General features: G+C 32.5%; 3 protein-coding genes across 3 annotated transcripts; 1 reads left to right on the forward strand and 2 right to left on the reverse strand.

Moving 5' to 3' along the window:
* The first annotated feature begins 231 nt into the window (after positions 1-231).
* Positions 232-2,870, forward strand: LOC105783465 (E3 ubiquitin-protein ligase SIRP1). The gene is made up of 2 exons (XM_012608938.2): positions 232-360; positions 1,362-2,870. The coding sequence occupies exon 2, from the start codon at positions 1,420-1,422 to the stop codon at positions 2,536-2,538; it is 1,119 nt and encodes a 372-aa protein (XP_012464392.1). The 5' UTR covers positions 232-360; positions 1,362-1,419; the 3' UTR covers positions 2,539-2,870.
* A 6,091-nt stretch (positions 2,871-8,961) lies between these two features.
* Positions 8,962-14,132, reverse strand: LOC105783713 (glucosidase 2 subunit beta). The gene is made up of 15 exons (XM_012609312.2): positions 13,886-14,132; positions 13,678-13,797; positions 13,497-13,592; positions 13,167-13,406; positions 12,332-12,561; positions 12,020-12,136; positions 11,101-11,422; positions 10,913-11,017; positions 10,730-10,831; positions 10,581-10,638; positions 10,400-10,468; positions 9,757-9,844; positions 9,527-9,588; positions 9,383-9,434; positions 8,962-9,295 (listed from the first exon to the last, which is right to left on the reverse strand). The coding sequence occupies exons 1-15, from the start codon at positions 13,989-13,991 to the stop codon at positions 9,233-9,235; spliced, it is 1,830 nt and encodes a 609-aa protein (XP_012464766.1). The 5' UTR covers positions 13,992-14,132; the 3' UTR covers positions 8,962-9,232.
* A 5,185-nt stretch (positions 14,133-19,317) lies between these two features.
* On the reverse strand, positions 19,318-23,048 carry LOC105782725 (B3 domain-containing transcription factor VRN1). Its single transcript, XM_052626796.1, has 9 exons — positions 22,861-23,048; positions 22,608-22,679; positions 22,004-22,478; positions 21,739-21,870; positions 21,486-21,646; positions 21,089-21,368; positions 20,703-20,996; positions 20,432-20,612; positions 19,318-20,263 (listed from the first exon to the last, which is right to left on the reverse strand). The coding sequence occupies exons 2-8, from the start codon at positions 22,671-22,673 to the stop codon at positions 20,467-20,469; spliced, it is 1,554 nt and encodes a 517-aa protein (XP_052482756.1). The 5' UTR covers positions 22,674-22,679; positions 22,861-23,048; the 3' UTR covers positions 19,318-20,263; positions 20,432-20,466.
* Positions 23,049-26,396: the final 3,348 nt, after the last annotated feature.

Raw genomic sequence — 26,396 nt, forward strand, 5'->3', positions numbered from 1 at the left:
TGTTTCCATCAATTTAAATTCTCTGAGTCAAACCCAATTATCCAAATTTAAAATGTTATAAATCAGTAGCCATCCAAAACAAACTTAAACATTTTAAGACTTAAATTGACCATTTTAGTTAGATAATAATGTAAGTTAGAAAGTTGACAAAAATAGAAAAAAAATCTGAGGAGGAAAAGAGAGAATGGAGTTGGATTGTCCTATAATGAGGAAGAAGAAAATGTAAATCTTTATCCATTTCCTTCTCTTTTCTCCAAAAGAAAAATTTTAACCCAAGATTATTCTTCTTCTTCTTCTCATCTTTTTTGTTTCTTTCATGTTCTAATTCATAGCCACCAACAATCTTTAAGAAAAATAAAGGTAAGAGGTAAAAAAATTTTGGGATTATGTTTCTATATATGAAACCTTATTATTTTGTGTTATTTATCATTGGGTCAAAATTTTCTTATGTAAAATGAAATTTTGATCAAAGACCAGAAAAAAAGGAGGGGGTGGGGTTAAAGAAATTCTTTGTTGTTTTGGAGCCCTTTTTCATGGATTTGAAGTTGTTGTTCAGCTGTTTGTAGATTATGAGTCCTTTGGTTTTCTTTTTTAAGAAGAGCTCCTTAACAAGCTTTTCTATTGCTATTCTTATTCTCTTGTTGCAAATTATGTATTGATTTTTAAGGTTTTGGGGTAATTTTGAAGCATAAATTTTAATTTTTGATAAATTTTAAAAAAAGGTATACTTAAAGGGATTCAGAACATGGATTTACTCGTAAAAGAGTATGAATTTAGGGGTTGTTTTTTTCTTGCGGTATCAATCACATTGTTGTAGATGTTTTTGTTGTAGATTGGTTTCTTAAGAGAAAGCTAACTCTTTTTTAAAAAGTTTTCAAAGTGTCATCCATTTGAAGCCTACAAACCCTTTAATGGATTGTTATTGTTCACATGTCAAATCGAGATTTTATCATGACTCTATTATCAGCTTGAGTATCTCATCAAGGGCAAGTAAGCATCATGCACATGGTAGGGTTTAAATTCTTGTCTGTTGTACGACATCTAAGCGCAAGGGCTCAAACCCTACTAAGTGTGTAATGGTCACATCCCTTTGTTAGGTGAGCATTCATGTCTAATGAGGCATTTTCACTTTCTGAACTCGCATCCCAAGTAATCTCTTTAAGCACTGAAGCTTTTGTTAAAGTTGGGAGACAAAACTTTGATTTAAGTTAATGAAATACTAACTCATTGAAGGATTTGTTGGCTCTGGACAAATAATACTTCAAAGACTATTCCGAAACAAGTCAATCTCCCCTCAACAGCTTCCATTTTAGTTCTACAAATCAGACTTCTTAATGTTATTTGTTGTTTGTTTATGACAGAATCCCTAAAGGAACAGGAAAGGAAAGGTGAGGAAGGAGGATAAAAGGCCATAAAAGAATGGAGGAAGCTATGGCAGAAAATTACTGGTGTTACCAATGCTCTCAAGTAGTGACCCCTATTATGGGAATTGAGATTAAATGCCCATTTTGTCAAGGTGGGTTTATTGAACAAATGAGCAGTGGTACAAGAGGCAGTGAAGACATGGATTCTGATATGGGATCAGACCGAGCACTATCTTTGTGGGCACCAATCTTGTTAGGTATGATTGGTAATCCCCGTCTTCGTAGAAGATTTGATCGTATTGATTTTGAAGAAGAGAATAATGAGAATGACAATGATAATGGTGAAGGTCGCCATGAAGGAAATACTGATTTGGACCAAGAGCTCGAATCCATCATTAGAAGGAGGAGGAGAAGCTCTGCTACAATTTTGCAATTGCTTCAAGGTATTAGAGATGGAATGGCATCCGAAGTGGAGAATGCTGAGAATGATAGAGATAGAGGTATGGGTACGAGCAGGGATCGGGATAGGGAAAGAGAGCGTGTTATTTTGATCAATCCTTTCAATCAGACTATCATCGTCCAAGGTCCTTACGATTCCAGTCAGAGTGGTCTGAGCCAAAACTCGAACCATACAAGGTCTTTAGGCGACTATTTCATGAGTCCTGGACTAGACTTATTGTTGCAACATCTGGCAGAGAATGACTCGAACAGATACGGAACTCCACCAACGCAAAAAGAGGCAATCGAAGCTTTGCCCACCGTGAAAATTGAGGAGATGCTGCAATGTTCTGTGTGCTTGGATGATCTCAAGACCGGTAACGAGGCAAAGGAAATGCCATGTAAACATAAGTTCCATGGCGAGTGTATACTGCCATGGCTGGAGCTCCATAGTTCTTGTCCGGTTTGTAGATATCAAATGCCCACAGACGAATCAAAACTGGATTCCGAGAGACCAAGGGCTAATACCAATCGAAGAGAAAGCGGAAACAATGTGCGCGGTAGCAGCGAAGAGGGCGAAAGAGATGGGAGAAACGGGAGCGGGAGAAGGTTCTCAATCCCGTGGCCATTCAATGGTTTGTTCTCGTCAGGATCTCAATCTAGTGGAGCCAATTCTTCCGATACTTCATCGTCGTCTCAATCCACAACTACTTCACAAAGAGATGAGAATAATTGACATTTCCAATAAATAATTGGGTCGTATTAGCATAGCATCCTCCTCCTCATCAGTCTTCGCTATGCTGCCTAAATATTTTCTGCCTTTGCTTTTTATGTAGATAGTAATTTTTCATTGAATTTGAATCTTGGGGGAAAACATATATTTATTTGTGCTTTGGTTTTCAATTTCTCTAATGTTAAAGATCCTTGCCCTTGGAAGAGTTTCCCATATTGATTCTTACCTACTCTTGGATCCTCATATATGTAATTTCTTTCTTTTTTTTATTTATCTATACTCATTTGATAAAAGTTAAATTATAAATGGTGAATGTTTCGATGGGAAGAATATAACATTTTATTTTATTTTAACCAAATTCAGCACCATGATCCATAGATAAGATTGAGGATGTATGTTTTATCTATACTACATGTCTATATCAATAATCAAAAAGGGGAGGAGATGGGCGAAGGGTGGAGAGCCATTAGGAGGAAGAGAGAGAATATTTTTTGGATATCCCTCTATGATAAAGCAATGAAGTTTTTATATAAGAAACTTGGAGTAACTCATGGAGAAGTCTCACAAGTGAGTGAGTCATCTCATCGACCCCAAGTGAAGGCAACAATGGGATCTTGTAGAGCCACGATGTGATGCTGTAAGGTAATTTCATAATAAGTGATTGTTGTCATGTCGTCAACAATAAGCCTTGGGAAATGGTGCTAGATTGTTAGGTGTTGTGTACCCCTTAATGAAGGTACCTTGTGAATAAAGGTGTGCGTGGAGGTAATACAACATTATATTTAACAATTTGACAAATTGAGTTGTTGTCATGGATTTCAATTATGTGAAATTAACAAAAAAATATTATTAGTTTTATAAGGTAACAAATATTATGCCATGTCTTGAAAAAATTAACAAAAATTCATTAGCCTTAAAATTTGATCCATGTAATGATGTGATACTCTAATATTATGTCGTGTCATTGTCCAAAAATTAATTTTTATAAAATATTTTAGGTGATGGTGTGGCACAATTTCAAAATACCGCATCATAATATGAATCAAAACTAGAAAAAAATTATCAAATTCAAATACTAATATGTACTAAAAATTCGAAAATTAATCCCTCAGACGTCATATCAAAGACTAAATTAATCTCTTTTTTTTATTAAATTTTTATCAAATTTTACTGTCTTCAACCTAAAATACATATCTAATTATTCGATCAACACGTAAATTTTAAATAAAAGAAATCAACAGCATCATATCCATAAAAATCACAGTTTACGTAAAATAAAATGAGAAGTCTTCAAAAAATTCTCCCAAAAAATATTCATGAATAAACTCAAAATTTTGAAACAAAATTCACTTTCACTTTCACTTTCACTTAGCCGTCAAGATCTTGATTACAGATGCAGTCCCGATTCGATGCAGAGCAACCACTGAGTCCCCTTCTTTACACAATCCCATCGACTTTGCATGCTTTATAGCAAACCCTAAAGCTTCCTCCGTCGTTTCTTCATGCGATGCTCTCGCTGACCCAGCATACAACACCGGGATCAACCCACGAAATATTAAGCTATGCCTCGCCGGCCTTTCATCGCTACACGACCAATCAAAAGAATCCGTCTTTATCTCCGGTACCACCACCGACAAAATGGGTTTTCCTGGCCTGTACTTAGCCACCAGCTTCGCCGTACTCCCTCCCCTCGTTAACACCAATATAAGAGCTGCATTTGCTGAATTCGCCGTCCTAACAGCCGTGGCAGCCAAGCTTTCCAATGGACTCATTGGTACCGGGGAGTGTTTCATAATCCTTTTGAACACGTCTTCGTAATCGAGTGTGCTTTCCGCTTCAACGCATATTTTGGCCATTGTTTGAACAGCTAGTTCAGGGTAGGCCCCCGCAGCGGTTTCGCCACTTAACATGACGCAGTCGGTGCCATCGAGGACTGCGTTAGCGACGTCGGTGGCCTCCGCCCTGGTTGGGCGGGGAGACTTGATCATGGATTCCAACATTTGGGTGGCGGTGACGACGGGTTTGCCTTGGATGTTACACTTGTAAACCATGACTTTTTGGGCTAGAAATATCTTTTCGATTGGAATCTCCATTCCAAGGTCACCTCGTGCCACCATGAATGCATCTGAATTTGCAAGGATGTCATCAAAATTTGCCACCCCTTCTTGATTTTCAACCTACCACATAATTTTCCACAAATTGCCATCATTAAAATAGGGTTAACTCCACCAAGATATCACCAAACTATCACATAGATTTTAAATTATCCTTAATCTCGAAAACGTTTTAATCGAGTCTTCAAACTATCAATATTATAGTAACTAAGTTCTTCTATCAGCCCAACCGTCAATCCAGATATTAAATATTAGTGTGTAATGTATGTTATCAAATCCATCACCACTTTATGATTAGTATGTTTTATAATCTTAAAAACTGTTATCATCTTGTACATATTGAATACATCTATCTTCACCCCATTCTACCTCACCTCAATTTCATTTTTCCTAGTTATTTTAATATCTTTAAAGGCAAACAAAGATTTAAACATAATTCTTCAAAAATATGATATTTTTCTCTTTTCAATAGTATATAAAAGTAAAATAATAATTTCATATAATAAAGAAGGATGGAGTAGGACAAACAATTATTATAATCGCTTTACACTCACAAAAAAAAATCCGGCCACATCCACTTTTTGAGGAAAATAAATGCTACAACATATTAGATAGAAATCTATTTGGTGGTTTGAGTTTTCCATCCCTACCATCTTTACTTTTTTTTTTAATTATCCTTAGCGCCTACGGCATGGATTTGACATTTAAAAAATCAATAAAATTTATACTTATATACAGTAAGTACACATATTTATAATTTAATTAACATGTTACGCTTCACATCATATTTGAATTAACATTTAAGTCCAAGCTAATGGTTAAGCTAATTTTATCAATCTAATTGATTCAATACTAATACGTTAAAGACTCGTAACATTTTGAAGTTTAAGAATTAATTTAAAATTTAGACCATAACTTGAGAACTTCTAATGCAATTAACCCCATTTCACTATTAGATGACTGCCTCCATAATTAAACTTGTTCATGAGTTGAACTACTCGTTCAAGTTCAAAGGCTCGCTTGAAATTTGGGAGGATTCGAGCAAAAATATTAGGCTCTAAAAAAGGCTTGGGCAAAAAATTGGGCTCGTATAAAAACTGGATCAAGCTCAGGCTTGAACATCCAAGGCCCAAACCCAAGCCGACCTTTTGTTAAGCTGTAATGCTTTATATTATATAATTTATAACACAAAAAATTTAATCTATAGTAGTATATAATACTGCAATGTAAATTTTAAAAAATGTTAAGATGACTATATATATATATAATTTTTATAAATAAAATAAATTAAAAATAATATAAATTTTTTTTAAAAAATTATTACCAAGCTTAAATAGACTTAATTATCTATTTACAAATATAAGTAAATTTAAATAAAATTTTAGACCATATTTCCAACCCAACCAAACTTAAACATGCTAAAAAAATGTTAATATAATGCACAGAAACGATGGATTCCCGGCCATCAACACCACTATTCATAATACTTTCTAAAAAGTCAAGCAAAAGCAAATGAGACTATTCGTTACACGGTTCCTAACTGAGTGCAAGTAAAATAGCATCTATATATTTATGCATGGCATGGCATGGCATGCATGCATGTACGTATATGTATATGTATATGTACATGTATGTATGAAATTCTTCAAACATGCATACCTTGGACATGAGAAGAATATTCTTAGAATGCTCTCCAAGCACCTTACGAACCTCAACCAAATCCGAGCCTTTTCGAACAAATGAAAGAGCAATCATATCGATTTTGTTAGGAACCCCCCATTGCAATATATCTTCCTTATCTTTATCCGTCAATGTAGGGAGGTCGACGACCACGCCGGGAAGGTTAACATTCTTCCTCTCGCCGAGAACGGCAGAGTTCTCGCACCGGCAGTGAACCAAACCCTTTTCAAGGTCGCAAGATAAGACGGTAAACGAGATTGTACCATCTGCACAAAGGATAACCATCCCAGGTTTTACATCCTCGGCCAGCTTTTTGTAGCTCATGCTTATTAGTTTCTCGTCACCCTTTATGTCGTAGTCTGTGGTAACGGTGATTTCTTCACCCTGTTTCAGCTGAACTTTTCCATCTTTGAGGAAACCTGTTCGAATCTCAGGACCCTGGAATTTTATTTTATTTTTTTATGTAAGAATAAACAGTTAGGGTTAGTCAGCTTAATCAGCTTTTCCATGTGGTAATTACGATTAAAATAAATAATTTTCACTTTAGATAAGATTCACATTATAAATGATGTTAATTCAATAATGTTATTAGTTTATGTATAACATTGCAATTGGATTAAAATTTCTGTACTGTTTTAATATTTAACCCATTAATAAAAAAAAGAGAGAGAAGAAAAAGGTTGTCATGGGAAAAACATACCTTGGTATCGAGCATGACGGCGCAAAAGATTCCGGTATTGATCATAGCTGCCCGGAGATTATCAAGAGTTTCTTGATGATAATCATGAGATCCGTGAGAGAAATTGAAACGAGCAACGTTTAAACCGGCTTTCAACAGCTTCTCAATCATAGAGACAGATCTACAGGAAGGACCGAGAGTACATACGATCTTCGTCTTCGGCTTACTCTCCATTACAACTGATCTAATAGCTACATCATTATTCATTTTTTTTCTCCTTTATTTCGAAAATTTTTTAGAATTAATTAATTATTTAAATAATAATAATAATAATAATAATAAAAGCAAGTATTTGTAAGAGGAAAAGGGAAACTAAGTGAGACCCCGTTTTTCCCTCTGAATTTCCCAGGTGTAGAACTACGAAGGAGAATGTAGAACAAATCAAATGCATTTGAATTTTCCCTTTTAAGAAAGGCAGTTTATACTTTATATATATAAACGAAAAAAATTAAATTGTTCAAAACGAAAAAAATATAGGAATTAATTGTATAATTTAACCTAAAATTTTCGTTTGAAATGATGATTTAACGTGTTATGTCAGCTTACCGTTATACTATTACTCTTGAGACAAACAAAAGTGACTATTTTGGTAATTTAACTTTCTTCTTTTTTATTTTTTACAATTAAATTCCAATTATAATCTATCTATTCTTTAATTTTGACATTATTAAATACCTAAACTTTTATAATGCAATTATTTAATCTAAATATTTTATTTTAATTCAAATGCCAATGTGAATTTAAGAATTGTTTGAAATTCTCTATTAAATTTAGGTCTATTATAAATTTTTTTTCCTGTTACATAGATACCAAGTGAGTTTTTCTAAAACAATAATAAAATATTACACCAATAAATTTAACAAAATATTTTTAAGGGTGTTAACAAATAGATCTGAATTTTAAATTCGAAAAAGTAGAAAGACTAAATTCTTGAAAATAAATTTCAAATATAGAAAATCATATTGTAATTTTTAAATTTTATTTTATAATTTAAACAAAAATAAATAATTAACTCAACTCAAAGCATACTAATTTTTGTGTTAAAAGATAAAATAAATTTTAGAAATTAAAATGCAATTTTACTATAAAACCAAAACACCAAGACCTACCTATGTCCAGAGATTCAGTTATTTGTCATATTGCTATGTGCTTATTCTATCCACTAATTATTATAGTATTATGGGTTAATTAACATTATACATTTTATAAAAATTAGGTAAATATCATAACTTTGATTCAATATGTAATTTGATACATTAAGTTTGATTTTGTGTAATTATACAAATAAAGCTTTGGTTTAAATTGAGATATATACATAAAATTTTTATTTTGATTCAATTGTATACATTTAAAGAAATCAATATATCAATTTGTTTTTATATAAGTATTATATTAAATGATATTATTTTGATGATATTAATTATTTTTGAAAATTAAATCAAAACAAAATGTTATGTACTCTAAAAATCACCAAATTGTAAGGATGCTTTCAATTAGATTCCATATTTTTTTTAGATTTTTTGAATCATACATAATAATTCGATTCAATTCTACTGGCACAGAGTAAACTGATGCTTATTCCCCAAATACCGTCATTGCTTCTTCTCCGGGAAAAGAAGTTCACGACCCGTGGACCTTCTATGTCCATGCGGCATTGCTCAGTCAGGCTTTCGCCTATTGCAGAAAATTCCCCACTGCTGCCTCCCGTAGGAGTCTGGGCCATGTCTCAGTCCCAATGTGACTGATCATCCTCTCGGGATCTCAATTTTTCCATACTACTTTTGAGTTTTGAATTTTTAAATTTATTTTGATAAAATGACTTCCAACTAATATCATCTCTCTTACTTTATAAATATAATTTATATTTATAATTGTCCTTTGAAGATATTCAAATAAGTAAATGACAGTACCTATTATTAATATTACCAAAATCAGTAAAACAGAACCTCAATTCAACCATCCATGTATTTGCAATCTGAATGAAACATTCTCTGCTATGATAAAAAAAAATAATAATAACAAATACAAAGTACAATGTTGATCATCTAATACAATGCTTCAAATTCTTCATTCTACTCTACCAGCTCAAAAAGTCCACATTCCATATTTCCTCAACGTCTTATACCCGAACTGGACCGACTGTCAAAATTACTATCAAGGCTCCTCAAAGTTCATCATGTTCCCGAGGTTGTTCTTTGTTCATCAAATCTAGTTTATGTTGCAACTCCTAACACAATTAACATTTACAAACCTTAAAAAAGCAGTTCTAGTAAGTATTAGATCACTAAATTCGTTATCAGGAACAGCCAATTACCTTTAGCTTATCTTCCAGACAAACAGCTGGGGTGGACAGTACCGCTACGTATCTGCCATGACGAACTAAGTGTTAGGAGGAACATGCGTGCTTGCGTGCATGCATGCATGGATAACACATACACGCACAGAGAGAGAATCTTACTCGCATCGGCTGGGTTCGTCAACATCAGTGATCTCATTCTTCAAACCACATCTCAACTTCACCTGAAAGGATGAATAATATGTATAGAAGAACAAAAGTCTACAACGAAATGCGAAAAACAAAACCATTTCGAAATTGAACAGCCCACTCATTCAAGGAAAAACACTATTGGAGATGAGTTCCTTCGTTAACAACAAACCAGAACACGAAACCACATAACACAACAGTACCTTCATACTTCTATCAGGGCCATTCCAGCAATTTTCTCCATTAGAAAATACCATCATCCTGTAGGAGTCCTCAAATTTGTCCCAATTCCTAGTAGACAACTCATGAATATGAAAATTATAAATATTCAATTTGAAGAGACATCACATGAAAAGGCTTTTAAAAAAATTCCTACATGACATCATCCATGCACGCAACAAAAAACACGTTACTACACAATCATATATAATCCTATGTTACTCAAGTTCAGAGGTAAATGTTGAGTACGTGTCCGATACACGTAAATTCATTAGTTTTCATTTTCCATATATCTGAAAGGGTTGGGCTTCCATTCCCATGTTTGCCATACATGTTGGACATGGATACTGCAAGGCATATACAATAAACAAGGATGAACAACAGTTTTAATTGCCCAAAATCTGATGAAGCATATGAACAAATAGAACACAAATGCTCCAAATAATGATTCAATTCTAACAATTTCCCGTTGGCAAGAATAAAATATTTGTTGATATTAAATTTGAGAAAGATTTCAAGTAGCATATCCTATCCCCTTTATCACCCAAACGACACCAGAAGTTTCTATTGTACATAAAGGACAAGAATCCAATCAATGAGAGAGCATAATAACTGCAATACACCTACCCCAAACTGGTTGATGTGTAGCCCTCCTCTTGAGAAGCTTGTTTGTACGGACACACTTTGTAAACATACCTGAAGCCAGAAGTCTAGGTTGTTAAAGGCAAAACAAATGGAAATATTAGGCAATCTATATTTCAGAGCAAGTGATACCAAAACAAAACTACTACAATTAGAAGTCCGTAACTTAGTCTGGTTGGTCTCAAAACAATGACCATAGAACGCATAGAACTCCTTCTCTGGTCCTGTAGTATTAAAACCCAAGTTCAGTTTATAGAAGCCAAAGCAACCCAATAAATTTTCACTGCTTAGACATTGAAACAATGCATTACATACCAAAATCGTGTTTTAGCTTTTCTTTCAATTTTGATATCCTTGATTGTATTTTAGATAACTTGGTACTGGAATCAACATATTCCTTGCGTACAGTAGCAGCCTCTGAGAAAAGACAGAACAGCTTTCTCATTCCATATGCGCACTTAAATTTTTAGTAAATAACAGTAGGAGTTCAGTATATACCTGTTAGGTTAACAGGAGTTTGAAATAAATTAAAAGCCTTTAGAATGTTCCTAGCTTTTTGTTGTATCTTCTCCAACCAAGAGGAGTTATATGAGGATGTTGTATCTAGCAACATAAATAATAGTAAGCTTAGGGGCTGAACTAGCCAGGTTCATCATCATGGTTGTATCTATAAAAGAATTGCACACCTGACAAGTCAGGTTCATCATCATAGTTGTATGAAGACATATCATCATGACTCTCCTCTTCATAACTTTCATCCTGTTCATCATCTATTTCATAATCATATTTTTCATTATCATCTTTTCCAGTGTCTACAACAGTATCAGTAGCATGGTGATCATATTGCTCATCATGTGTGTCCTTAGGTGTCTCTTCATGGCTGTCATCAGCATGATCTTTATTACTACCTTGATTCTTAGTACTTTCCCCAGTCCAACGGGAAGCAACAATGCGACCTAACTCTTCCCTCGAAATTCCCTCAGAAATATCAGATAACACTTCATTCTCCTGCAATTATTTAGACAAACAAAGCTGAAATACCTTAGAAACTTGTCAAACCTATCAATGCCAAAAGTTGAGAGAAACTATTTGTGCTGTTTCTTGTTCAGAAAAATATACCCCAACTGGGGTAGAATGTACTGAAGTAAAAGCCCCCAAAAAATCTGTACTTCACACATTGAAGTACTCCCTGACATGGAAAATAGCTATTGGATAAATTCAAATGTGGATCTATCAATTTATTGGCAAGTCAACAAATAAAACCAAAAGATTATTGCCAAATCAGGAGAGACAAAAGAGGTGGGACAAAGTCTTTTATTTAAAACCTTACTTCATGATTTGATCTTTCTTTCTCCTTTCTAAGACATTTTTGAGCCCTTAAATCTCTTGCTCCTAATACATTTTTTAATCTATTTTAATCAGTGTAACCATGATCCAGGGGTTAGATTAGCTATTCTATCAAACTTTTCCAGCAACATGCTTCAACTTATTTCCAAAAAGCAAATTGAGGGGGCTAATCCCCCTAGTCCAGTTTGATAATCACTATAGCATAGTATCACAGAAGTTTCTTATAAACAAGGAAATATGATGAGTAGAGAAACTTACTTTCTTGTCTACATCAGGTGATATTTTGCTTCCAGCATCATCAGCAATTTCAGTTGCAACAGAAGAAACATCCTCAGTTGTTGGTGAAGCAGACTCGTGCGTATTTTCCAAGGCATGCTACATAACAAAGTTCAAACATGTCATGGTGTAACATAGAATAGAACTATGGTAGACAAGCATTTGGGGTTCTATAAGGAGGACATAGGCCATTTGGGGTGATAATGACAAAGACAATAAAAAAACACAACCAGAAGAAGCAAAATGTACAACAGAAAGACACCTAAAGAGACAATTATAAACAACCAGGCTGACCTCCTTTGAAGAAGAATCCTCCACGTTACCAATTATATCATCATGTGAGCTTTCTGTGAGTTGGTTTTCAGTGCTAGCTTCTTCCTCAACCTTTTCATGTTCCACCTTCCCTTCCTTGTCAGCTTTCCCTTTTTCCCTTAAATCTTCCTCTGCTTCTCTTTTTCCTTTTTCTTCCTTCTCTTTCTGCAACCTTACTTTCTCCTCTTCTTTCTCTATCAGTTCCTTATGTTCTGCAAAATAAAGTAAACAAATCATGTAGCAATAAGCTCAATATTAACAGGTATAATATCAACAAAATGGACCCATAGGTCCATGTAAATGAATAGTAAGTCATAATGAATAAAGAAAATCTTCGAATCTCTTGTTTTTCAATGCATGAGCACCATATTTGATAAGATAAAGAACAAAGAAGGGAATAAATATCACACATAAAGAATGGATTAATGTATTTTGAACACCTACTCAAGTACTAAAGGAATTGGTCATAAAATGGAAGGGCAAAGAGAATAAAAGGTAGACAAGAGCTTCTTTTTTCTTTTTCTTTTTTTTTTTGTATGTTTCATTGGTTGGTTTATGAAACAAAATGGGCACACTTTTTGCTTTCCCACCTATTTAATGACCCATGATTGATGACTAGATTCAAACCCAAGATCTCAAAATATTCCAATAGGAAGCATTAACTAATTCACATTAGATTAGATTACGGCATCACGACAAGTACTTTTAAGTCGTAAAAATACCCATCAAGTTACATGAAAGTAGAACATTGGTACACTCACAATGACAACAGGATGAACAATTGAACATCAAGTAATCTTCATGGAAAAGTGTTTACCTTTAAGCTCTCCAACATGAACTTTCAATACCTTCTCCTCGTTTTTAAGTAATGTTAGTTCAGCTTCTTCTTTAGCTATGGCTACTTTAGCCTTTTCAACTTCCAGCTTTCGTAATGCAGCCCCTTCCTTATACGTAGCTATTTTCTTGATCAACCTATCTCTAGCCACTTTACCAGCCTCCCAACACGTATTGGGACACTTCACTTGACCATCATACTCATCACTCCCATCACAACAATCTTGAGTATTTAAAACCAATGAAAAGCAATTCAACATAAAAATAGAATATAAAGATTATCAACTAGACTTTACTTACATAACACACTTACCACAAATACCATCATTCACTCTTGAAGAAAACAAGAATTGGGGAATGTGACCAGCGTTTTTACAATAGAACTTTGCAGTGGGACAAGCGGATGTACCTAATAATAACCAAATGAGAGTTAAATAACGAAATGCCCCCCCAAAACCATAAATACCCATTAAAACAATAAGGAAAACCCAAACCAGGCTCGTCGGTGCCATCAAGGCAATCACAGAAATCATCATTGAACTGGGATTTGGAGAATTTATTGGATCCATCTTTGCAGCTAATAGTATCGGATGATGACTTATAGTAATTCTCATCTGGGTATCATTCGTAACAGCTATTGTTAACTCGGAAGGAAAAAAGGGCAAGTGTAAAATTGATTAAAAAGAAAGATGAAAAGAGCACCTTGAGGAGAAATTCCGAGAAAATGGTGTTTGGAAGAAGATGATGATGATGATGATGGGAGAAATGAATCAATGAAGAAGAGAATGAAGATGGAATATACTCTCATCTTCTGATAATCTGAATCGAATCAATAGAAAAACCTAACCAGGATCACTCTCAGAGATGCAGAGACACATACAAAAAGCAAGCCTGCACAACTGGGTCTGGAAGGGACGAGCGAGGCCAGTCAGAGCAGAGCAGTGCGTTTGTTTTCAGGACTTGCAATTAAACGACGTGTCGTTTTCATTACAAGAATAACGGCGTCGTTTCATGATAGTCGGCTTTTCCTTCTTCTCCCCCCCTTAGTATTTAATCTTTATTTTTTTAAGCTAAATTCGAGTATATTATTTTAAAAGAATTAGATCGTTGTTTAATATAAATATTGATTAAAATATTAATTTTTAACGATGTTATTGTGACAATTATATTATATGTCACGTCAATAAATAATTTTAAAATTGTAAAAATATTCGAAATTAAAAAGAATCAAGATAAAATGCACGTAGATTGTTATGTTTAAGTAATAGAATGAAGTATATGTGGATTTACGTTAAAAATAATAATTTAATTCTTTTTAAATATTAAGGGTTAAGTTAGACTATTTTAAAAATTGAAGGTCAAATTTAACTAGAAAAATAACTAAATTAATAAATATATATATAAACATTGAGAACTACGTTTAATATTATGCGAAAAACAATAATTCTACACACTTTTTTAATTTTAATACCATTAATACTTTTTATTCAACTACAATTTTTAATATTAAAATATTAAAATTTTATTTTAAAATATTTTTCATTTTAATAATTATTTTATTTTACTATTTGCTATTAAATTTGAAAATCAAGCTTATTGTATTTTAGAATTTGATAAAGTTTCCTAATTTAACCGTAAAACTTGAATTTTATTAAATAGAGTTTGGTATGATGTAAAATAGTCATTTTCTTAAGAATTTAATCAGTTAAAAGTAATTTTAATCATTGGTATATCAAATTTTATTTATTTTTCTTGAAATCTAGCTTTACGTTGGGAGTTTCTTCCCATAAATATGATAATGTGATTCTCATAAATTAAACTTATTTTATATTAATTTTGGGTATTAGTATATTAATAAATGTAAAAAAAAAGCTATTACCTCCTTTCTCTTTCCCGCTATTTGACTTTCTTTTTTACTTAAACGGATTCTTTGTAAGTATTTTTTTTTTCTCAGCTACAAATTTGACTTAGCATTTCTATTTATATGATTTTTTTTGTTGTTGTTGTTGTAGGACATGGGTAAATTCTTCTATTTGAGCTATATAGGAATTGTTGGTTAGACCACCCACGGTTTTACATTCATGTGATTTAATTATTTTTAGTTTTATTCAAAGTAATATAACTTTTTTGGAATTTTAATCAATACATTCTCATGTATAACAAACGTTGTAAACTAACTTTCCCAGTAATCTCATTCCATTAGAATCGTAACATGAGAAAGCATCAAACGCTACCTTAAGGTACAATGATAAAGCACTTTGAAATTATGCTACATTGTCGCTTGAAAAATAATATATATATATTTAAGTTTTAAGTTTTTTAAATTTTATATATACATAATAACTTTTAGGTGATGATATGAAAAATTTTCAGAATTTCACAATTTCACACTTTAACAAAGCCCAAGTTTAAGGATCAAATTGAAAATAATTATTGAGTTTCAAAATTAAAGCGAACAAAAAACTCATATATGAAAGTCAACCTAATTGCTAAGTTCATGGGTTAAAACATACATTAACCCAAAATAATATGATACAATTTCTCTATCTCTCTCTCTCTCCTCTCCTCTCTCCTCTCCTCTCCTCTCTCTCCTCTCCTCTCTCCTCTCTCTCTCTCTCTCTCTCTCTCTCTCTCTCTCTCTCTCTCTCTCTCTCTAAATATATTGATTTGGTTAAAAAATGTCTAAGTCTAACTTTATTTATATATAGAGAGAGAAAATTAAGAATTTAGTTATTGTACTTTATTTCAAAAAATTTAGTTAACCTTTCAAATTTCAAAATTTAAGTCTAACTTTTAATGCTGTTATTTTTTTGTTAAATGCAGGTTTAATACAACGTCATTTTTTTAATTACATGTAAGGTTTTCAAAACCGAACGGGTGGTTGAACTAATCAAGCCATTGGTTTGTCAATACTGGTCTGATCGATACGTCCAATTCAATTAAATAAATCATTAAAAATTCATAAAAAATAAAAAAAATATTAAAAAACTGATTCATCAGCCCAATTCAACTGGTTTTTTTGTTCGGTTTGTATCATTTCCTAGGGAAATTGTTTGAGTGCCCTTCTCTGGACCAATACCCTATTGGTTCTCGGTTTGGTCCGGTTCAAAAAACCTTGATTACATGACTATCTGGCGAGTTATTTTTTATTTCAAAATGTTACACCAACAAATTTAGCTAATAAAATTTTAATAGCAATAATAGTTGGACCTGAATTTTGAAATATATAAAGGAGGAGGACTAAATTTTAAATTTTTGAAAAGTACAGGGACTTATGACATATTTTAACCTATTGATTTTGAGAGTCAAAAGTAACAATGATATTGGACTGCCGTTCGAAGACTGGAAGCCCAAGTTTTAAGCCCCATTTCATATATTCTCTAATGGGCTTCACCCGCTATCACATGTATTTTACTGGATTTCTTTTGATGGGTTTATTTTTTAGGTTTAATTTACGATTTAGCCCTTAAAGTATAACCATCTTTTTGCTTTAGTACCTGAATTTTTTGTCCCAATTTGATACTTAAAGTATCAATTTCCTCTATTTTTGGTCCATTTTGTAACAGATGTTAAAAATTGCTAGGTAACTTTGGCCAATGAAGTATCACGTGACATGTATTGGCCAATAAAAAATGTCACATGGCAATCAGGTTTGTTTAAAATAAAAATTTTACATTTAAATTTAAAATAGAAAATTATAATATTAAATATTAAAAATTATTTTTGACTTTGATCGACTATTGACTGATGTTGACCTGTCTTGATTGGTCGTTGATCGACCACGTGGCGTTATTAGAACACACCACGTTTCTTTATATATATATATATATATATATATATATATATATATATATATATATATATATATTGTATTGATTAAAATGTAAAAAAATCATACATAATATATAACAAAGTTTAAAGTATTTTTTTTATAAAATTCTAAAATATATAATTATAAGTTTTAAAAATTCAAAACAATATATATTATGTCTGACGAGACGAGACGAGAGGTCCCATGTAAGACCATGTCTGAGACATGGCATTGGCACCAAGACGAGAGGTCCCATGTGAGACCATGTCTGGGATATGGCGTTGGTACCGAGATGAGAAGTCCCCCGTAAGACCATGTCTGGGACATAGCATGGGCACCGACATGAGAACATCCCATGTAAGACCATGTCTAGGACATGGCTTTGGCATGTTATTATCAGAAGAGACCCGAGCATCCTTATTGTTCCAATGTAGCTCAACGGGCTAATAAACGAATCATGTTCAGGAAAGTTTAGGTAAAAATATAAATGGCAAGCTCAGGTAAGTTATTTGAGTTAATAACTTATTGTATTATCAATTGATATTCAACGATGCAGAAAGAGAAGAGTAAGTTATGCACCCAAGTATACTAAGTAAATAAGTAAAAGAACTAGAATGAGATTAACTAAAGAGTAAACTAGAGATATAGACACTTGAGTTTAATTATTTGTGTTTAATGTTGTTATTTATTTGCTAGTAAACTTACTAAGCTTTATGCTTACTTCTTTTATTTCTCTTTCTCTTATAGTATTGCAAAGCTACTTCAAGGATCCTAAAGAAGTCGGAGATCGTCCACATTATCAACCACAATTACTCGATATTTTACGACGAAACACGTTTGAGTTATGGCATGTATAGGGATTTAGTTATTTTGCATGTTTGTAATTATAATTTTGCTAACGAATGATGTGTAAGCATTTGATGATGTATGGTCATTAAAATGGTTAAGTATGAAGGTATTTGTTGTTATGAAAGTCTAGGTGATAAATTATGCATGGAAATCATGGAAGGATAAAATTTTGCAAAGAAACAGAATTCAGGCAGCACAGTAACATGACTTTTGAAAAATCACCTAGGATGGTATAAAATGAATTAGAGGGTGAATTATATATGGAATGAAAGCTTGTTGAGTCTATTTTCATGGAAAAATAACGGTTTAGCAAAAGAAAATTTATATTTTAAGATAAGTGAATTTCAGTGAGATAGTATCAGAACTATTTTTGGAGTCCCCTATTCTGAGTTTAAAAAATCATTAAAAATTGTATAAAAATGGTTATGAGTTAGAGTTTATATGTCTAGATTCCTTATTGAGTCTATTTTCTATAGAATCAAGTAAGAACTTTATATGAAAATCCTACAGTGAGAAAATTTATTTTTTAGTGGCAAGAGGTCAGGACAGTTAAGTGGTGAAACATGGGAGACTTTAACTAATAAACTGCACTAATTGACTGATCCAAAAATTCTAAAAAATTTATGGTAAATAGATATATGAGTCTAGTTTTGTGGAAAATTTACGGAGTTAAAATTCGAGTTTCGTAGCTCGATTTATAATTAATTTAGTAACTGCTGCGCGATTGGACAAATTGCTGCAAATGGTGAAATTAATTTTCAAAACAAGTTTTTATGCTTCGAATTAATAGGATAAGCTAAGTAATGTCTCATGCTCGGCTCCGGCAACAGTCTCGGGTAAGGGGTGTTACAACAAGATTCAAACCTAGAACCTCACACATATAACCGAAGCACTTAAGCACTTAACCACTCTATGTTTCACTAACTCACTTTCTTCTAACACGATCATAACAATCACTAACACACAAAATTTGAAATTCTCTTATGTATACATATCACCACTCTACCGTTGCGCCAAATTAATTTCAAGGCAACAAATCATTGTTTTAACAGACTTCCTATTCACTAACTCAAATTTTCACCAAAATTCTTTACACACAAAATAAAATCACTAATAATTCTTTTACTTTAGAGTTTTTACATACATAAATGAAAATGTCACTTACCATTACCATACAAGTTCAAACAGTTCTTATCAAGTAGAGCACAACTGAATTACCTGTTTAATTTCCAGACTCCCAACTTTCTCTCCATCTTATCGGATATCCCCAACTCGAATTCTGTTTTCGAATTGAAGCTCATAATTGACTAAAAGTACGTTGTACGCAAACTCTAACTTGATGTACTACAAATAATATAAAAATATTTAATATGAATATCACTATAATAGTAAAAAATTATAAAATAATTTTAATAAAATAAAAAAATAAAAAGTATATATCATAATTAAATAAAATGATTTTTGTAGTATGATATTTGAATGAACCGGAATGTATTCTCCATCCTTGAATAATACAAAGTTCCATTGAAATAATTACACAAAATCATCAAACATTTCCAATTTGGATTGAAATACTTGACAACTTAATTAACTTCGACGAGTAAAAGCTTGCGATGAATGACAACTTCCAACAAGTTTACATTTTCATTCATCAGCTCAAACACACAAACATCACCCACCTCGAATTCATGTACATCGCAAATTGTCCCCAACTCTTACCCCCAAACACTGCTTTTCTACCTTTACTCCTTCCTCTTCTTTCATACTCATCTTTCCAACTCCTCCCATCCGCAACTCTCAGTTCCATTGAATAAATACACAAAATCATCAAACAATTCCAATTTGGATTGAAATACTTGATAACTTAATTAATTTCGACGAGTAAAAGCTTGCGATAAGTGACAACTTCCAACAAGTTTCCATTTTCATTCATCAGCTCAAACACACAAACATCTCCCACCTCGAATTCATGGTCTATTGCAAATTGTCCCCCAATTCTTACCCCCAACCACTGCTTTTCTACCTTTACTCCTTCCTCTTCTTTCATACTCAACTTTCCAACTCCTCCCATCCGCAACTCTCAATTCCATTGAATAAATACACAAAATCATCAAACAGTTCCAATTTGGATTGAAATACTTGACAACTTAATTAATTTCGATGAGTAAAAGCTTGCGATGAATGACAACTTCCAACAAGTTTCCATTTTCATTCATCAGCTCAAACACACAAACGTCTCCCACCTCGAATTCATTGTCCATCGCAAATTGTCCCCAACTCTTACCCTCAAACACTGCTTTTCTACTTGTACTCCTTCCTCTTCTTTCATACTCAACATTCCAACTCCTCCCATCCGCAACTCTCAGCATCATTTCTCCGCTTTTCTTCAAATATCTCTTGCCAAATTCCTCCGGTATATGCTGCCAATAATGAAGATAGTTTCAGTTTTCATACAGTACAGCTGCAATATAAACCCATCAAGTCTGCAACCTGACCCTCTCACTTCATATGGGGAATAATGAAAAGCCATTTGCTCAAGACTTGGATTACATAAATGGAATGAAGAGATGATTCAACAGAAAGCTCACCACAGTACTACAAGAACGAACATGTGATGGGTGTATCACAACACTGAAAGAGGGGTTTGAAGTTCTAAAAGCACCACCCCCTGTACAAGCTCTTTGTTTCTGGTATACAGGATCAGGTTCAGACATCTCCGAGCACCTGACTTCCTTCCACTATCACCTTTTGCAGAATTTTTGAGTCCACCTGTTAAGATTAAAATGGTCAACACAATAGCTTTGGAAGCATAGCATTACATTTATCAAACTCAAAAAACTTTTCAAACAAAAAGATCACCCCCAAGTTCTTGTGTTGAATATTGGAAATTCAAGCTCTTTCCTTTCTCATGCTTAATCCCCTTAGCCTGAATGCTTCCACTTAGACTGGTTCTCGTCATCTTACAAGGCTGAACACTCAAGCGTGTCAATTTCTTCTTTGTTTTCTGGTCTAGTGGAGAGTCATCCAAGGTTTTGATGTGCGAGTCTGTTAGGTCTTTAGATTCTCTGGAGCTGGATGGACTTTGTTGACAATTGGGTTCAGCATCACTGACCAAGATCCTGTTTTTAACTTGACTAACTATGCTCCCGAGAGCTGTTACAAATGATAAGAATCAATAATGCATCTACATAGATGGTCATATAAATTGATCATTGAATCAATGATCTATAATAAGTTCTACTCACATTGTTGCCAGCGGGCCTTGCTTGCATTTTTGACACCCGGATAGATTTGCGCTTTCATTAAGATTTCAGGGTACTTAATTAGCTCGAAAACACAAATGTCACCAACATTAAGATGATTATCTTCCACAAATTCACGCCACCCACCGTAGAGGTGTGCGTTTGGTTTTTTATTTGCTAGATAGTATAACTTGGCATGCCAAGTTTTCCCAGTGGAATTGCACAAGGTCAGATTAGACTTGTGCACTGTCAAAAATTTCCTAGCAAAGTCCGATGGTATAAACTGGAATCCAAGAAGAGAATATAAACCAGAGATTAGACTAAGTTTTTTATTTTAAGCTACTTGGAGTTAGCAAAATGATGGTTTAGAGAATAGCTAGGTTCTAGTTTTAAAAGTTACCATTCTGCATGTACCACGAACGTATGATGGTTGCATGACTGTCATAAAAACTGGGTTTTCAGTACTTTCAAAAGCACTAGCTATCTGAACAGCGTGCGCCTTTTCATTGGCTGCCAGCCGTTGCACACAACTGAAAGCCTTAGTTTTCACATTTCTTTGAGCTGTAATCACGAAAAGAACAAATGACATGAGCATCTCCATTTGAGGACTCCAAAAGCAACCCACTCCCAAAATTGAAATAAGAAAGGCGTACCATCAGGGCTAGTGCCAGAAGATAAAACCTCTAACTTTGAATTTTGGTCATGTTGATTAGAAGAATCGATTCTCATTTTCTTCCGAGGCAGAGGACATGGTAAATGTGATTTCTCTTTACTTTTCCTACTCACTGAAGCATCATCAATTAGTTCGACAAACAAATCGTCATCCGCTTCATTGCTAGTGTATGGATTGATCTATGGAGCACTCTTATAAAAAATTAATTGATATCCAAGGGAACTAGTATATTTTTCTGTACTTACCTAATCTTGAGGAAGACCAACTTACAATATCAGCAGCTCTTTGTTCATCAAGGCAATTGTGTGAAGATGAATTCTTTAACTTTGAATCAGTACTCATTTTCTTTTGAGGGAGTGAACATGGCAAATCTGGTTTCTCTTTGTTTTTCCTACTGGCTGAAACATCATCACAAAGCTCAATGGACACGTGATCATCACCATCGTTACCTTCAGTGCTAGTGTGGGGATATTCGATCTCCAAAGCGCTTTTATCAAAAATTAGGACATGGAAATGATCATTCCCTTCATATCTGAAGACCACAAAAGACCCAAGTTCAAGCGAGTAATGCTCTGCAAATTCTCGCCAGCCGTTTTGCAACCTCACCCTTTCATCAGTCTTTGCCAGTTCCACCTGCCATATTGCACCACTAGGCAACTCAAGCTTAACAGGGCTTGACAGTTGGTTTCCATATTTTCTCACAAACTTTCTAGGAATCCCCTGGTAATAACCATATACAGTCATGGTCAATGAAATTCAAGAGTGGAAGTGATTACAGAGTAGAAATATGAATGGAGAAAAAGAAATACTTAGGAGTATCCCATCTCTCAAAGTTTCCTGAAGAATTACTTTGAAAAAATGGGGAGTTTTGGAGGAAAACATGGTGGAAGCCTGTTGAAGTGTATGTTCAATCATGGCTCACTACATAAACAAATAGAAAAACAGTTGAGGAGGTAACTTCAGCCCTGATTTCCTCAAGATAAACCTTTTCAAATTTAGATAATTTTGAGATAAAAAATCTATATAAAATTTGTTTGAAAGTTTATCAGAAAAAAAAATTGTTATTGGTACAGAGATTTAAAGCTTCTCATCTGCTTCGTACATATAGCCTTTAAAGCTTCTCATCTGCTTCCTATTCACATCATAGGTCTTGCATCAGCTGATCCCTTGTACAGAGATTTGGTCGTCGTCCCATATTTTTCAAAATTCAAACCAAGTCCTGCCGTTCAATGCTGAAATTTTCGGTTTTTGTTGGTCATAAAATTTCAAAATGTTAACACCCCGCTTTCGCCTGGGATTTTAAGTTTTTCAAATATTATTGAATAATTCTTATTTCAATATTGGTGATTGATATTTCATTATAGTTATGTTGATTTTAAATATAATGAGATTGTTTGATAAAGATAATATAATTTTAAATAAAATAAAAATATTTAAATTTATTATCTATTAACTAGGGATTAAATTGCTTAATAATAATCGTATCTTTTTCCCCATTGAGCACAAGATTAGGGATGAATAAATCCATCTTGCTCATCTAATAAAATTAATAAATTTATTTTTAATCTTGTGTTTAAATATTGACTTTAAATTAACTACTCTAAGTATATTAGTAAATGAATTTAGAGTTAAAATCGAAAATAACTACTTTAAATTTAGTCTTTTACTTTTTCACATTTGAAAATGTAAATTTAATTGTTAACACTATTAAATTTAATAATATAAATGTTATAAAATGAAAACATCAATCCATTTAAACTACTTAATATTATAAATAGGGGTGAGCATTCGATCGAATCAAATTGAATCGAAAATTTTCGAGTTAATCGAATCTTCGAATCTCATTTTATCATCCTAACTTTATTTGAAGTTTTCTCGAATCGAGTCGAGTGAGGTGGAATTCGAATCGAATATATTTGTTCGAGTTAAATTTTAAAAAATAATTTTGGGTCCTTGTAACCACTGTCACCCATCGTAATAAAATTTCTCCACCTTAATCAAATTTTTTATTAACTTTCATCACATTATAATTTATTTATTAATTTTTTATATACTAGTTAGCTTCTTTGCTTGCTTAGTTGTTTCAATTATCTTGATTATTGTCACTGTGTATTTTGGAATTAAAAATATATTAAATGTAAAAATATGATTTTTTAATAAAAGTTATTTTAAAAATAAAATGTGAAATTGATACTAATATAAAATTTTAACACGAATATTTTATGGCATAATTAATAATTCAATCTTAATATATATATTCAATATGACTAAACAATTCAATAATATAAATAATATAAAATGTGAAATTTAATTTAATAATATAAATAGTAGATATAAATAAAATTATTACTATTTATGTTTAGTGATTTTTTTTTTGATAATTTTAATTTTTTATTTGAGAGTAAAGGGTGACAAGTAAAAGTTTGGAGATAAAATAAAAAGTTTTGGGGAATAAAAATTTGAGGGAAAGTAAATAGGGGAGTAAAATTTTGGAGGGAAAATATTAAAAAAAATTGGAGCGGGGAGAGTTTGGGGTAGATGGGAGGTGGGATGGGAAGAGAATAAAAGTTTTTGAGGAAAAGTAGGAGGGAGTAAAAATTTTGGGGGGAAATAAAAAGTTTTGAGGGTTTTTGGAAGTAAATTTTTGAGAAAAGGTAAACGGGAGAGTAAAATTTTGGTGAGAAATGAATTTTGGGTAGATTGGAGGGTTGGGAGGGGAGTAAAAGTTTTTGGGGGAAAGTGGAAATGAGTAAATGTTTTGAGAGAAAAGTAAAAAAGTTTGAGAGTTTGGGGTAAAAATGTAAAATATTATACTTTGATATTCGAGTTATTCGAATTCGAAAACTCAACTCTATTCGAACTCAAAATTTGAAAAAAAAAATTCAAGTTGATTCTAATAATTCGATTAACTTGAATAACTCAATTTGTTTAACTCGAAATTTAAATTTTTTTTCGATTTTTTCGAGTCAAATCGAGTTTTGCACACCCCTAGCCATCGGTGAGTATAAATTCAAATTTTATTACCAAGAATTTTTTATCACGATAATTTCAATTTCACAATTTTAATAAAATAACATATATTTTAATTTCAATATAAATAATTTGATTTACTTAAAAAAAAAAAAAAACTTCAACTTGAGATGGTGGTAGGTGGGCAGTGAGTTTGCATTTGATGGTGGCCCATTGTAATAAATTGAGTGAGTAATGGGGCAGTTGGCATTCAAAGTGCACAGCACAGCCACCTCTTTATTGGGATAGGCAATTATGATATTATCTCTTTTTCTTTTTTGTTAAAATAGGAAATTTTTGGTTGAATGTTGTAAAAATAAACAAAGATTTTATTTTAAATTTGAAACTTGTCTTTCAATATTTTTTAGGGATACTTGGATAGTTATGAGATATCGAGGTTCGTGAGATATAAATTACTCATAGAATTCGTGGTTCTAATAATTAAGAGAAGTATTGATAAAGTGATAATTCAGAAAATATATATTATTCATGTTATTCAAACTAACACTTCAATTTAATAGTATGAGAGTCATTGAAATTCTTAACATCGCTTCAATGCACCAATCTAAACTAACATTTCACCTAGTCAGAATGGTGTCACACGAAAATATAGAAGCATAGACCTTCACATAATTGTTATATTTGGTTACAATAATAAATATATTAATTGAATAAGAAGAAAACAACAATACATCAATAGATTTCATGTTGCATTCAAGTAAGGTTATGGTTGAGTCGACCTTGAATATATTTAAATATTAAATGTAAGAGACATTATAAATATTTATAATTTAATACATTTGAACATGTTAAATATGGTTTTTTTTTTTTTTTACCTTCAAACAATAAAGAACTCCCATGGCTAGTGTCGTGAATTCTCTTATGATGTACAAGTTTACATGGTCACTCACAAGTAATGTAATGATAAATATTAGAGTTATCGCCTCCATAGAGACTAATTTTAAAACATAAATTGCAAAATTAACCAATGACAATTTGGAAAGTAAATAAAATCGGTCTGAATTTAAATAAATATGCAAAGTAGTTTGAAAACAGTAACACAAATTAGTAGCAATTAATTGAAGAGTCAGAATAATTATTTCCCCCTGATATGCAATTATTGGTTGCGATGCAGTGGCAATGCGACGGTTTACTAATCCAAAATTAATAGTTTATAAGCTTCTCTCGAAGTCACTATGTTCGATCCTATAATTAATTTAACATATGTCTATGTCAAATTAATGTCAATAATACAATTGCAAGCACCATTCCTATAGGATTATGCACCGTAACAATATATGTCTATATCATTACACATTTAAAATCAAAGAAATTAAACATGCACCACTCAAGTTTTACATCTATTAATCACAACCTTTTCAGAATTAGCAATTAACTGGATTGCACACTAATGTTGATCAAGCAATAGCAAGTATTAAACATGAAAAACACTTGAATGAATAAACCTCGTATTGCAACAAGTATCCTTAACATAGTTCCTATAATCTCATATAAGATTCCATAATTATTCTAGCTAACAAACATTTGGCCCATAATCATTAAATTAAAAACAATCAAGCAAAACTCAGCCATGGTTCAAAATATCAAAGGAAAATAAATAAAAGAGAA

Source organism: Gossypium raimondii, chromosome 13 (genome assembly GCF_025698545.1).
Source record: "Gossypium raimondii isolate GPD5lz chromosome 13, ASM2569854v1, whole genome shotgun sequence".
Taxonomy (NCBI): Eukaryota; Viridiplantae; Streptophyta; class Magnoliopsida; order Malvales; family Malvaceae; genus Gossypium; species Gossypium raimondii.

Bases quoted from the DNA above. Each gene is read 5' to 3' on its own strand.
- LOC105783465 (XM_012608938.2), top strand. From the start codon at position 1,420: ATGGAGGAAGCTATGGCAGAAAATTACTGGTGTTACCAATGCTCTCAA.
- LOC105783713 (XM_012609312.2), bottom strand. From the start codon at position 13,991: ATGAGAGTATATTCCATCTTCATTCTCTTCTTCATTGATTCATTTCTC. The intron at 13,593-13,677 runs GTTTGGGTTTTC...GGTTATTATTAG, and splicing joins TGATGGCACCGACGAGCCTG to GTACATCCGCTTGTCCCACT. The intron at 12,137-12,331 runs GTCAGCCTGGTT...TTTGTTATGTAG, and splicing joins AGGATTCTTCTTCAAAGGAG to CATGCCTTGGAAAATACGCA.
- LOC105782725 (XM_052626796.1), bottom strand. From the start codon at position 22,673: ATGATTGAACATACACTTCAACAGGCTTCCACCATGTTTTCCTCCAAA. The intron at 21,647-21,738 runs GTACGCCTTTCT...TCGTGATTACAG, and splicing joins TTCTGGCACTAGCCCTGATG to CTCAAAGAAATGTGAAAACT. The intron at 20,997-21,088 runs GTGAGTAGAACT...CATTTGTAACAG, and splicing joins CAAGGCCCGCTGGCAACAAT to CTCTCGGGAGCATAGTTAGT.